The 12500-nt window shown below is 39.1% G+C and overlaps 1 protein-coding gene across 1 annotated transcript; it reads right to left on the minus strand.

Moving 5' to 3' along the window:
• Window positions 1–3934: 3934 nt before the first annotated feature.
• Window positions 3935–9239, minus strand: LOC114522780. The gene is made up of 12 exons (XM_028543529.1): window positions 9116–9239; window positions 8726–9015; window positions 8259–8400; window positions 7823–7930; window positions 7481–7680; window positions 7181–7318; window positions 6185–6326; window positions 5942–6049; window positions 5574–5600; window positions 5200–5307; window positions 4183–4872; window positions 3935–3942 (listed from the first exon to the last, which is right to left on the minus strand). The coding sequence occupies exons 2-12, from the start codon at window positions 8990–8992 to the stop codon at window positions 3935–3937; spliced, it is 1938 nt and encodes a 645-aa protein (XP_028399330.1). The 5' UTR covers window positions 8993–9015; window positions 9116–9239.
• Between the last annotated feature and the right edge of the window lie 3261 nt (window positions 9240–12500).

Genomic DNA, 12500 nt, shown 5'->3' on the forward strand with positions numbered 1-12500 from the left:
CAGTATTGCATTGCTGCAGTTGATTTGCTGCCCACATACATTGCAAGTCAACAAACCATAATTAAAACATCTATTAGACAAAACTGGATCATTTGAACAGACATTAAAATTGATCGTCTGTGCTCAAAATGTCATCATAAATATATGTTATTTACCAGATTGGAGGTCCGTATAGGGAAATTTTTCCCTATACGGACCGACTAAACTGGTAAATAATAGATTTATTTTTTTTTATTACCCGTCCCCCATGCGTGCGTGCTTCTAAATCTGCGCGGTCCGTACGAGCGGTCCGTACGCTAATCAGATTACAGGAAATGCTAAAATATGAATTCGGACCGCAAGAAAAAAAATAATACGAGTTACTTACCACCAAGCGGTGGTCCATTCACAAGAAGGGTAGTCCTCACTTCCCCAAATATTCCACTCGGACGCGTCGCTCGAAATGCCAGCGTATATTTTTTGCCAGGTTGCAGCGCGTCAGGTTTAATCGACAGATCCAGCTCGTTGATTGGGTTCCTTACCATATTCTGAAATTCCTTCGATGAAATCTCATGCAACGCTGACAGATTGAGCGGTTCAGGGTCGTGAATGTCATCGTATAAATGCAAAGTCCAATTGAACATTAACTCCCCTTGACAAAACGACGAACAGTCGGCTCGCATGATGGTCTTACCCTCAGCAGTGATTTTTGATTGACAGTTCTTGGAGCACCTGCAAAATTGTAAAATCACTTGTTAATAATGAAGTGAATCAAGTTAATGAAGTGAAAGAAGTGAAAGAAGTGAATGAAGTGAAAGAAGTGAATGAAGTGAATGAAGTGAATGAAGTGAGTGAAGTGAATGAAGTGAATGAAGTGAATGAAGTGAATGAAGTGAGTGAAGTGAATGAAGTGAATGAAGTGAATGAAGTGAATGAAGTGAATGAAGTGAATGAAGTGAATGAAGTGAATGAAGTGAATGAAGTGAATGAAGTGAATGAAGTGAATGAAGTGAATGAAGTGAATGAAGTGAATGAAGTGAATGAAGTGAATGAAGTGAATGAAGTGAATGAATGAAGTGAGTGAAGTGAATGAAGTGAATGAAGTGAATGAAGTGAATGAAGTGAATGAAGTGAATGAAGTGAGTGAAGTGAATGAAGTGAATGAAGTGAATGAAGTGAATGAAGTGAATGAAGTGAATGAAGTGAATGAAGTGAATGAAGTGAATGAGTGAATGAAGTGAATGAAGTGAATGAAGTGAATGAAGTGAATGAAGTGAATGAAGAGAATGAAGTGAATGAATGAAGTGAGTGAAGTGAATGAAGTGAATGAAGTGAATGAAGTGAATGAAGTGAATGAAGTGAGTGAAGTGAATGAAGTGAATAAAGTGAATCAGGTGAGTGAAGTGAATGAAGTGAGTGAAGTGAAGTGAATGAAGTGGGTATGAAGTGATTGAAGTTGGTATGAAGGGAATGAAGTGGTTATGAAGTAAATCTAGCCTAAATGTACTACTCGATGCGACATTACCCCAGCGTTAGCGTTGGGGGAAGACCAGTTGTGACGTAAAAGAAGATCGTTGTCTTCGCCTGACGGAGACCAAACTCTGGATGAGTCTTTGATACAACGAGCAGAATTTCGTAACTGAAATAAAAAGGTTGCACTAACCGAAGATTGAAGCGGATGTTAAGTCTGCGCATCAGTTCTGATCATAACAATGCGAGGTCGTGAGATAAAAATTTTCCCTAAATTTCGTATGTTTCAGATTTTTCTCATCAAAAACACAAGTTCGTACTCATTTAAAGACATAGCAAACCTAAATGTTTTATGATATTCAGACAGGACGACGTATTTCAAAAATAACAGAAGTTCAAAATGTGAACAATCAGTTCTTTGACTTCACTTCAAAATTAATTTTTCGAGCAGGCTACAGTAACACTCGACTTACGTTTTCATTTCCATCATGTTACTCGTGTCCAGTACAAGTGTAGAATTTGAGGTATCTATACGACCCCGACCTGACCCAAAACAGCCACGAAACTAGAAAAGAACAACATTGTATATGATGTGAAGAGTTCATCTTCAACACAGTATCGCTGAACGTCGAACAGTGGCTGAAAATAAACGCGCATCTGTGATATAAAGTGACTGGCCATGGTTAACTGGCAAGTTTAGATCAGTTATGTTAATCACAATCGATAGTTCAATAACGGTATTCTTGTCGTCCCTACCGAAGTAATGGGAAGAACGATATTATCGTCGTTAGAGACAAGCGGTTCACTTGTCAGATTGCTTTGAACAAACTCTTTATCTTCGACATCCCTGCAATACCATGCGAAATTCATGCCGTCTGTACCAGTAAAATCTGGATCCGAAGATGCGGAAGAGTTCAAGATGCCCTGGAAATTGGGATGAGAATCAAGTATCAGAAACGCTTTAACTTTTAGGAGTCGAAAGGTTATCGCATATCAACTTACAGTTAAGCCAAAAGGTGCGGTATAGAAGGACCCACCAACCACAGCAGCTTCAAGCCAGGGAGTTTGAACTACTTGGATGTAAAATGTGTCGCTTCCGAAAACATCAGGCAAGCCACGCATCTCGACCCGGGCACTGATCTCATAGAAACCGTAGGGTAAATCATTCCCGGGCAGTAAAAGATCGGGGCCTAAGATACTGGAGTGATAAGGTGACTTGGAGAAACTGTAAATAGGTAGTGTTGTTAGTTCGCGAGGATCATCGTCAAATTTAAGCACAGTCCACATTGTCTTTGTCTGTTCCGTGGTCTCGCAATCAATGTCGTTCTGGGTTGACAAAGCAATGACGACTGAGCGGTATACTTGAGCCGCATTCAAGGCGTTGGATGTATTTGGAGGTAAACCTAAACATTAGAAATGTGGATGAAAAATGCAAAGGAACAAATGGTAAAGAAAATGAAAAGAAACATGAGATGATAGCATAGACTTTCGCTATGCTCTTATTAAGCCAAAAAAGTTTCTAAACTTGGCTATTTTGCTAATATTTACACTCCAAGGGGGCATTCACAGGGGGAATCTTTTACAAGGAGGGAGCGGTTAAGGAGGGGGTGGAGCGCTTTTTCCTCCCTGCGTCCAGGAACATTCGTGGAACATGTATAAGCTTGTAATTCCTAAAATGTGAAAACCATGAATCTGTACTTTTGAGATAATATACCACACAACTCGGGTGAATTACGGAAGAATATGAATTACCTTTTATTGTCACGTTTGGATTATGGCAAACGATAGGCAAGACAACGGCAACTATGTCTTTTGTTACCATGGAAACCTCGTTTGACGCGTTCATTCTGACGTCATAAGAGCCAATATCAGGATAGACATGCTGGAAGACAATCTCCTGGGTATTCGAAGTGTAATTCGGGAGAAACTTGAAGCGAGGTTGAGTCAAGATATTTGGGTTAATCGCAGTTATATCAAACTTTGTGGTACACGAGGTGTTACCAAACACCACAAGGGAACTATTGTCTCCTAAATCAACCCAAATACAGGTCCGGGTGCCGAGTTTTTCCAGTGAAATTGTGAATGTGATTGTTTGGTTTTCTTTCACAGGACCGTCGCTTGTTAGACTTGACAAAACGACGCTTTCCATAAGTTCAATTCAACCATGTGCAAACGTTGAATTGACGTTATTTTCCAGCCGCAGGGTAATCTGACAGGTCTGACTGGTCTTGTTTGGAAAGATCTTGTCGAAAACACACTGGGACTCCATGATCATGCCATCTGTATCACAATTAATCGTCCAAGTCACAGCTGTAGCTGGACCTCCTATTGTTAAATGAAACGATGAAATTTGCAAAAGTTAAAACTGATACCAAGAAAACCTGATACGAAGCTATAAAGTGCATTTGCCCATGTTACACTATGCAATTTTCCTTGCAACTTTAATGCAATTATAATTTTGAGGGATGCTAATTTGTAAGAGTGTTCAAAATGCTAAGAAAACGTTAGCAGATCGTAAGAAATGTTTGTATTTGACAACTTTAGATGCCTCAGGAGTAGAATTGCATTGCAAGTTGCAAGGAAAGTTGCACAGTGTAACGCCGCCTTAAACATCTGAAATTCAGTTTCAACGCATTATAAGAAGAGACGGTCTGTTAATCGATTTCACTCCTAGCGAGTGATACAGGGCAGCATGTTAAACAGGGGTACACAATGTTTACAGCAACATATTACCTGCATACGAGCAATTGAATTTCACGGGATGTTCAGCTGGGAAGATATTTCCCTGGCTCCCACGACCCTCGATGTTGACCCCGAAGTCCGAGTAACTTGCTAACGCTGTAAAGCCCGCTTGGGTAATGATTTTCAACACCTCCACTTCGATTGATGAGGGTGAACTAGACAGTAAATTTGAGGCCACGGCGCTAATATTAACAACCCCATCAGAGTCAAAGTGGCCTGGATCAGACATTAGGCAATCACATTGTCCACTAACGTTGGTAAGTGGGCCTGCATTGCAGCATGGGATACCGTTGTATGATACAGCGATTGTGACATTTGTGCCAGCGGTCATGTTCCACACGACAGTGAAACTCTTCCCAAATTCCTGAGGTGATAAAGGATTTAGTGCGAAACCTGCGATTGAAACATAGCCTGGCGTGATCGATACCAAGTTAGTCGGAATTGAACTTGATTGCAAAACTGCTCGAGTTGCTTGATGAGTAGGCGAAGGACTTGTAGTAATTCCTAAATATCCATGAGTTGTTTTAAGCAGACGAGGCGTTGATACGGCAGTTGGAAGAACTGGGATGATCTCAGGGGGGGCAGGAACTATTTCGTCAAGCATTCCAGAACCTTCGGCAATTTCGGAACTACCAGAGTCCGAGTTAATAGAAGGAGAAGCGGTTGGGACTGGAACTGGAACTGTGAAAAAGCATTATTAGGTAAGTATTGCTCAAAATTGAACTGATAGGCTCCTGGGCGAGAAGTATTGTTGTCATATGAATGAAACGTAGTCAGTTGAAGGGATGATAAATATTCTACAGACCACATGCAGTCTAGAGGCAGAAGGCTCAAACTGATAATACGCGTTTCCTATTTATTCAGTATTGTTATGATTTTATCGTCCGCGGCACTTCAGCATATTTGTTGGAGTAACTTCATTGTAACAACTTCATGGCTGACAATCAAACTGCGTTTATTATCAGACTTGACGTTATTAAGAGAAGGGTCCACTACAATAAAACTTACTTTGGCATCGCGACCCAGTAAAACCATTAACACAATTACAATCGTAGCCGTTGGATAATTGTTTACATGTTCCGTTATTTAGACATGGATCACTCAGGCAGTAATTGACTATAAAGAGAACAAATGGGTATGAACAAATTTCCATGAGTTGGTTTAAGTAAACGAGGAATTGATAAAGAAGTTGTTGTATTCAATGGGGTTATGGGGATGAGATGGTCTGTGAGGAAGTAGGAAGAACTACGGATGTTTTTTAAAAAAATGAAAAAATTTCTGGGACTATTAACTATTCCAGAACCGTCAGAAATCGGAGAACCTTCAGAATTTCCAGAACGGTCAGAAATTCCAGAACCTTTAAAAATTTTAGAACTACTTACTAGGAGGAGACGTGGTTGGGGCTGGAGCTATAAAAAACACATCATAATTATTAGTATTGCTTAAAATTAAACTGATAGGTTACTGGGCGAGAAGTATTTTTGTCATATAAATTAAACGTGGTCAGTTGAAGGGATGATAAATATTCTACAGACCACATCAAGTCTAGCGGCAGAAGGCTCAAACTGATGATACGCGTTTTCTATTTATTCAGTATTGTTGTGATTTTATCGTCCGCGGCACTTCAGCATATTTGTTGGAGTAACTTCATTGTAACAACTTCATGGCTGACAACCAAACTGCGTGTTTTTCAGACTTGACGTCATTACGAGTAGAAGGGTCCATTACAATAAAGGAAGTCAAAGCTTACTTTGACATCGCGACCCAATAAAACCATCAACACAAATACAATTGTAGCCGTTGGATAATTGACTACATGTTCCGTTATTCAGACATGGATAACTCAAACAGTGATGAACTACAAAGAGAACAAATAGGTACGCTTAGAGTTCATGTGGGTAGCTGCAATTTCGTCGACGGGCAAGCTTCAGCGAAACAGTCATTTAGGAATACATCTATAAAGAGAAACCATAGCAGAATAATCTACACATACCCCCCATACATCCGTAGAACTCCATCCTCACAACTGGTTGAATGTTGTACTCGAGTGGATAGAATCTCACATAACGTGCTATGACCATGGGCTGAAAATCGTTGCGAGTAATGTTCTTGTTGTTCGCATCCATATAAAAAAACTATTCAAAAAATCGTTGAGTGACTTAACGTGAATGTCACTGATTGTCAAAATGGCGACAGAGCATGGGGAATCAAACGTATGGATTTCAGTTGTAAAGAAAAGTATCCTGCTCGCGAATATACGCAGCGGTCGAGGTAATTTTCCGTTTCGTGAACGGAAGTTCTTAACTGCTGAAAATATATTAACCGATATATGAAACGAATGAAAAAAAAAAGGAATTTGCAACTAACAAAACACGGTTAATCAAATGAAAATCTAAAAGTAAATGGACCATTCTCCCTTTAAACTAATCTAAAACTAGGAAATTTCATTATTACAGCTTCAAAGTTAGCAAACCAGTAAACCTTCAAAGTTAGCAAATATTACAAATTATAAAATAAGATGTATAATAACGTGTGTTTTGATTGGTCGAAGCCGGTGTTTGGATCAGGCCATGCAAACATAGACGTTTTAATGGTTTCCCGTGTTTTGATGGCCTGATCCAAACACGCGGAAATGTTGCTGGAGCAAAATCACTCGACTTCGGCTCGTGTTTCGCGCGCTTTTCTTAACTCTCGGATCAGGCCATCCAAACACGGAAACCATCAAGTAATTGTTTAGTCTTATAGAGTGTGAAAAAGACCGCCTTGCGTACCCACTTTTGAATTAAGCGGAATCGTCCGTTTCATTTTCTTCTCATATAATTTTATACGAGTTTGAATTTCAGTGCAAATGAGACCAAAAACGTTGCTTCAATCGTATTTGATTGAAATAAGTCTTTTCATTTCAAGCTGGACCTTTTTTTTTTGCTCTAGCATGTGATTATCTGAGCTCGCTTATGTTTGTATAGACAGTGCATAAAATGCTTTATACCTGACCAGACGAAGTTGATATGTACGAAAAGTAAGTGCGGCTAGACGATGCTGTGTAGGTCATTTTGAATTTGGTCACCGTTACGCCGATCGTGGCTTCCTTGCCTTGCGTCAACAAGTATGTCAACGTTGTTTTCATCTGTTAACAAACAGAAATTAAGTGAGCTTTCGCATTTTGACCATTAGCGTACAGGGGGGGGGGTCTGCATGAGGAGGATATTAATTACCCCCAGGTCGAGAAAACTGCTTCCGACCCACCGCACCCAAATCGAAATCGTAACGAAAAATTTAGGGAACTTGCCGTGAAATCAATCTCCAGATAGGAATTTGAGAAGGGTGTTGGACTCCAACCACCCAGTGTAACATGAGGTATAGCTGTTTGGTTCAACCTCGCGAATTTTGCGTTGTAGAGACCGTAACGCGAACCCGTCGGCGAGCTTGTGATTTGGGCGTCCAGAATATCGCCGCTTTCCATTCCAAGAGGAATTGAACTAGAGCAAGCTATAAAAAGGCAAGAGTCTCCTGTTTATTGCAAATACATTTATATATCTTCACGAAAATAGTCCAATTTCCTTTAAGTGGTAATCACACGAAAGCCAGTTGTTCGCGACCAGGAAAACTTATTGATAAATGAAGAACTCACTTTCACAACGAGTGCCTTTAGTTAGTGCAGGACAAACACAATTATAAAGACCCAGCTCTGAACTGACGCAGTTTCCGGTGTTCTGACATGGGTTGGTAGGAAAACAATCTGTAAGAGAAATACTTTTTAGACAGATTCGGGAGTACTCGTCTTTTATTGTCGCAGTCATCGTTACATGCACAGGAACGTTGAAACGCCATTCTGCATGCGAATGAAATCCAACCTGGGTATTGCTTTGGCCTTCAAAGCTACCGTGCTGCGACCGAAAACCGTTCAATAGTAAAAAACGGGGCTTGAAAAGTTGGTCAACATCACATACCCCCAACCCCCCCTCCTAACCCCCCTCCTAACCTCCCCTCCTAACCCCCTCCCCTCGAAGCCTCGTTCGTCACGCCCGTAATCAATTAAATCAATTCTAATGTTTTAACTGTCTTACCTTGAGCGCATATATGGAATTCCACTCGTAGACCAATGTGATATACGGTTTTTTGCGGATTGACGCGAACGTATCGTGCCTCGATAAGCGGAAAAAACGAATATTTCTTCGTAGTTTGCAAATCATAGTCTCCAGGAAAGATCTAAACACACGCAGTGTACGAAAAGTGCGTGAGTAAGACATTGATAAAAATTCCCCCAGTAAAATGCATCTCAGGACAGGTCGTAAATTACTCTGCTTACGGGGGTTAAACAAAGTCATACCATTGACTATACCTAAACTAGATGTTTATTTTGATTTTAGATTTGTACGATGAAAAAGTTTTATTGGTAATTTTTTTACCTCACCTTTCACTTTCTCGTTTTTTCCACCCTACCCCATATCTTGCTGTTCTTTTCAGTTACCCACCATTTTTACTTCGGGCTGTACCCCCTCCCCTTCCCTTTCTAGGTATTGACTACACACACCTTGTCAAGATCGGTAAAATCTGTAAAGACTGTAAATGCTACGCCATCGTCTCCATAGCTAACAGTGAAGGTTTTCGCTCCTTGTGTACTGATAGAGTCCACAGTTGTCGTCGATTTAAAGTCGATTTGCAGCCATGGATTGGAATCAGCGATGGCTGGAGTCCAATAGCCTGTCATGTGATTCAATCGGGCGTAAATGTCACGATGGTAGACATCGTAGTTGGAAGAAGCACTGATCTCAGAATCACGAATCGCCGTGCTTTCCATTCCAGCAGGGACTGATTTGCAAGCTAATAAAAAATTGAATTGCAATTAGGGGGATCTTGAAAAGTTGGTAGGCAGCACTTTCCGCTTATTGGGAAAACAGATTGTAAAATCAACATTGCGTACCTTTTAAAATTTCCAATACGGAGAAGAAAAGCAGAATCTAAAAGATTAAATTGTAAAATAACTGTGTTAATATTCTCGCGTAAAAATCTACCTAAGCGAAAAACGTAATCAAAAATTCGACGTGTTCAGGGCCCAGTTTCACGATAGGTGGGTAACGCTTTCCATTATAACTTTTTTCAATCACTTTCAATTGCTCGTTGTTTCATATACAAGACTTGATTTTATCATGTTTGCCTCAACGGCTTTTAGTTGGTACCATGTTGTAATGTCACACCATGCAAATGCTTAGTTTGAAAGTTCAGATCTATTTAGCATGATAATATTATGTTAATAGTTATAATTATGCTGCTTCGTGAAAGGCTTTTGGAGTTCATAACATTTGCAAAGTTTGTATCCAAGCCTGGCAATGATACTAATTTCAGTATATACTCTTTTTTGTGGTGATTTATTTCCTTCTTGTTAGCTAAATCATAAGTTAATTAATTGCTCTACCATTGGGTAATCTCATTCCCATTGCATGAGTTGCCATATTCCATTACGTATATCATCTCATGGCAATATATTATTAGCGATTAATTATTTAAGATTTGAAACTCAAATTATAAACAAAAACAGACAAAGGTGCCGGTGCAAAACGCTGTTTCACCGTTTTCAATTCTATTGTCGTCACCAGCATTGAATTTAATTAAGCCAAGCATCGCTCAATAACTGGAAATGCTCTGTAGCAAACAAACAAACCCAATAAACTCTGCTATCGATCTGGAGAGGCTAAATTGCTAATTGAGGCTAAATATATCTTCCCGCTGAAATTCCTTCACAAGCACCGCGAAAACAACCGCTTAAATCTTTGGCCTTCATACTGACTTATGTCAGTTATGTGCCTACACGTATCCGGCTGATACAACACAACTTGAAATTAATGATAATTTTTTTGCATTGAATAAAAACATACGAATGTATGTCGTAGCTATGTCCTTTTTTTATTTCAAGGGAAATTCTTCACATTAAACGGGTTACATTAACCAGTTTCTTCTTTTATTAAAGGCACATGCGCCCACAACATATTATATTACATCCTTATAACATAAGCTTTCACTTACCGAAAACACGTACATGACAACTCTTATCGTATTGAACCACTGCAAACGTTCCTATATACACATAAAAGGTAGCAGGCGCATATATAGCAGTCTCTCTGCTAGAGTCGCAATAGCAATAGCAAATACCTGCTTAGAATACCGCAAGATGCAGAATTGATTTTGATTGGTAGATGCAGAATTCATTTCTATTAAGTACCGTCGCCCGAACCTAACCACATGTGCGTGACCGTAGCAACGAATTGAACAAAAAAATGTGGTTGAAACAATCTAATGAGAACGAGAACGGAACAAGGAAAGGAGCCGCGATTTGCTTGTTTTTTACCGGGATAGCACAGTTGGGCTCAATTTGATAGCTAAGGTTAATTCAACCCTGACCAAGGGTAGAGTTAATTCTATATCAATAATTAGCTTACTAAAGTCTCTAGGTCTTGTTCTGGGACTGGTTGTATGATTCCCGTTTAACTTAAACGGCGGATAAGTCAAAATTAAATAACACTCTTACAACTCTCTTGAATGAGTCAACTTGAATATTATGCACTGAATATGTAGTTGTAAACAGTATCGTTGTATTAAGGTTAAAAACATTTTGTTCGCTTGTTGAATAAAACGATAGACTTGATTTCTATTTTGAACTTATCCACCGTTTAAGCTAAACGGGCTTGATACAACCGGCCCCTGCCCTTCCGTCTGAGATTTATCGGGGGCTTCAACTCTCCATAATACTCTGCGGTTAAGGTAAATTTCATGTTATATAATTTCATTGTTGTTTTCATTCTATAAAATAAAAATAATCATTAATTCTTGTATACAGAATATGGTTTTATTAAAACCTTGCTAAACATCCTTTACAGAACTGTCATTACTAATTTTGCTAAATGTTATATCGCCTAAAATGTTATTTAACGAGTGCATGTTTGAAGTATTACGTCGCTGCCTGTCCAAATATCGCACTTTATACACAGGGGAATTAAACGAATCGCGACACGACTCTAACTGTATTGAAATAAGCAAAAACGTAATCCTGAAAGTGATTTAGTCAATCCAACAAACACAGCATGTGCTTATCTGATATCACGAAAACTTATTTCAATGCCTCAAAACTATTTTACGCTTCGTTTAAAGCTCGGCCTCGGGTGACTGCGGGACCTGTAAACATTACTCGTACACTGGATATCATTGTGACAGCGCTGAGCTCGCATCAGGGAGTAAAAATTTCAGCTTATAGCTTCATGTATTCTCGTGTTGACAGTAAGACAGATAATCTTCATTAAGAAGGATGAATTTTATTTAGTAATTATTTGGAAGACTCGGCGAAAGGGTTTATAACAACTTTATATTCTGACCTTGGCTTGTCATGTAATGTGAACAATTTCATAAGGAATTTCAAAGCATTACCTGACGACTTCATAAACAACTTACAAGCAGGATTCTAAAAAACATCATATGACAAACAGCCATTTTTTCACTGTTTGTACAAAGTTGATAAAATGTATAATCTGGTGTTTCAATATATACTTTGTAAACAACTTGCACGCTATCAATTTTTTCACATTTTCTCAGGGCTTATAACCTAATAAGGAGGCCATTAAAATCGTTTCAAAACGCTCAATCACACAGAACTTAAACTAAAAAAAGGGGGGGGGGTGGTAGTTGGGATTGGCTGTGTTTATTTATTTATTATATGGCAAGCGTCACTTCCGATGAAATAGCGCGCTTTGATTGGCTTAGGAATATTTTTAGCGATGTAGCGATGGACCGCCGGTCCATTACGGAAAAAAGTAAACAAATTTTCCAAAGCAAACAGCAAACGTTTTGTAAAACGCCAAACGCAACATCTTCCCAACGGATTTCTTTTGTAAACTATTGCACTCACCCACTCCAATTATCTTTCCAGTTTCAGCCCTGAACATAATGAAGATTAATGAGCACATTGACTCCAGCGAAATCTCCGTCAAACTATTAAAGGTATAAACGTCGATCTTTGCTTGAAAATTGTCACAGACACAGGGGAAATTTTCGAGGTTAATCAGTTTTCTGCTAGTTAATTTACTTTTAGACTGAGCCAGAAGATGCTAAAATACTTTGACGTAAATATTTTTGATATATTTGACTGATAAAACGATAGGTTTTTGAACATTTTAAAATCTTCTAGTTTGTTCGGATACACGCTGGATATACACCAATTAAATGAAATTACTGTACGATGTGGAGAGTCGCTCTACCCAACAGTTCCTGGAGAAAGTTACATCCAAAAGACTAGCAAATATAATACTTCAGTATTCACT

Source organism: Dendronephthya gigantea, unplaced genomic scaffold (assembly GCF_004324835.1).
Source record: "Dendronephthya gigantea isolate DGI-Jeju-01 unplaced genomic scaffold, DenGig_1.0 000024F, whole genome shotgun sequence".
NCBI lineage: Eukaryota > Metazoa > Cnidaria > Anthozoa > Malacalcyonacea > Nephtheidae > Dendronephthya > Dendronephthya gigantea.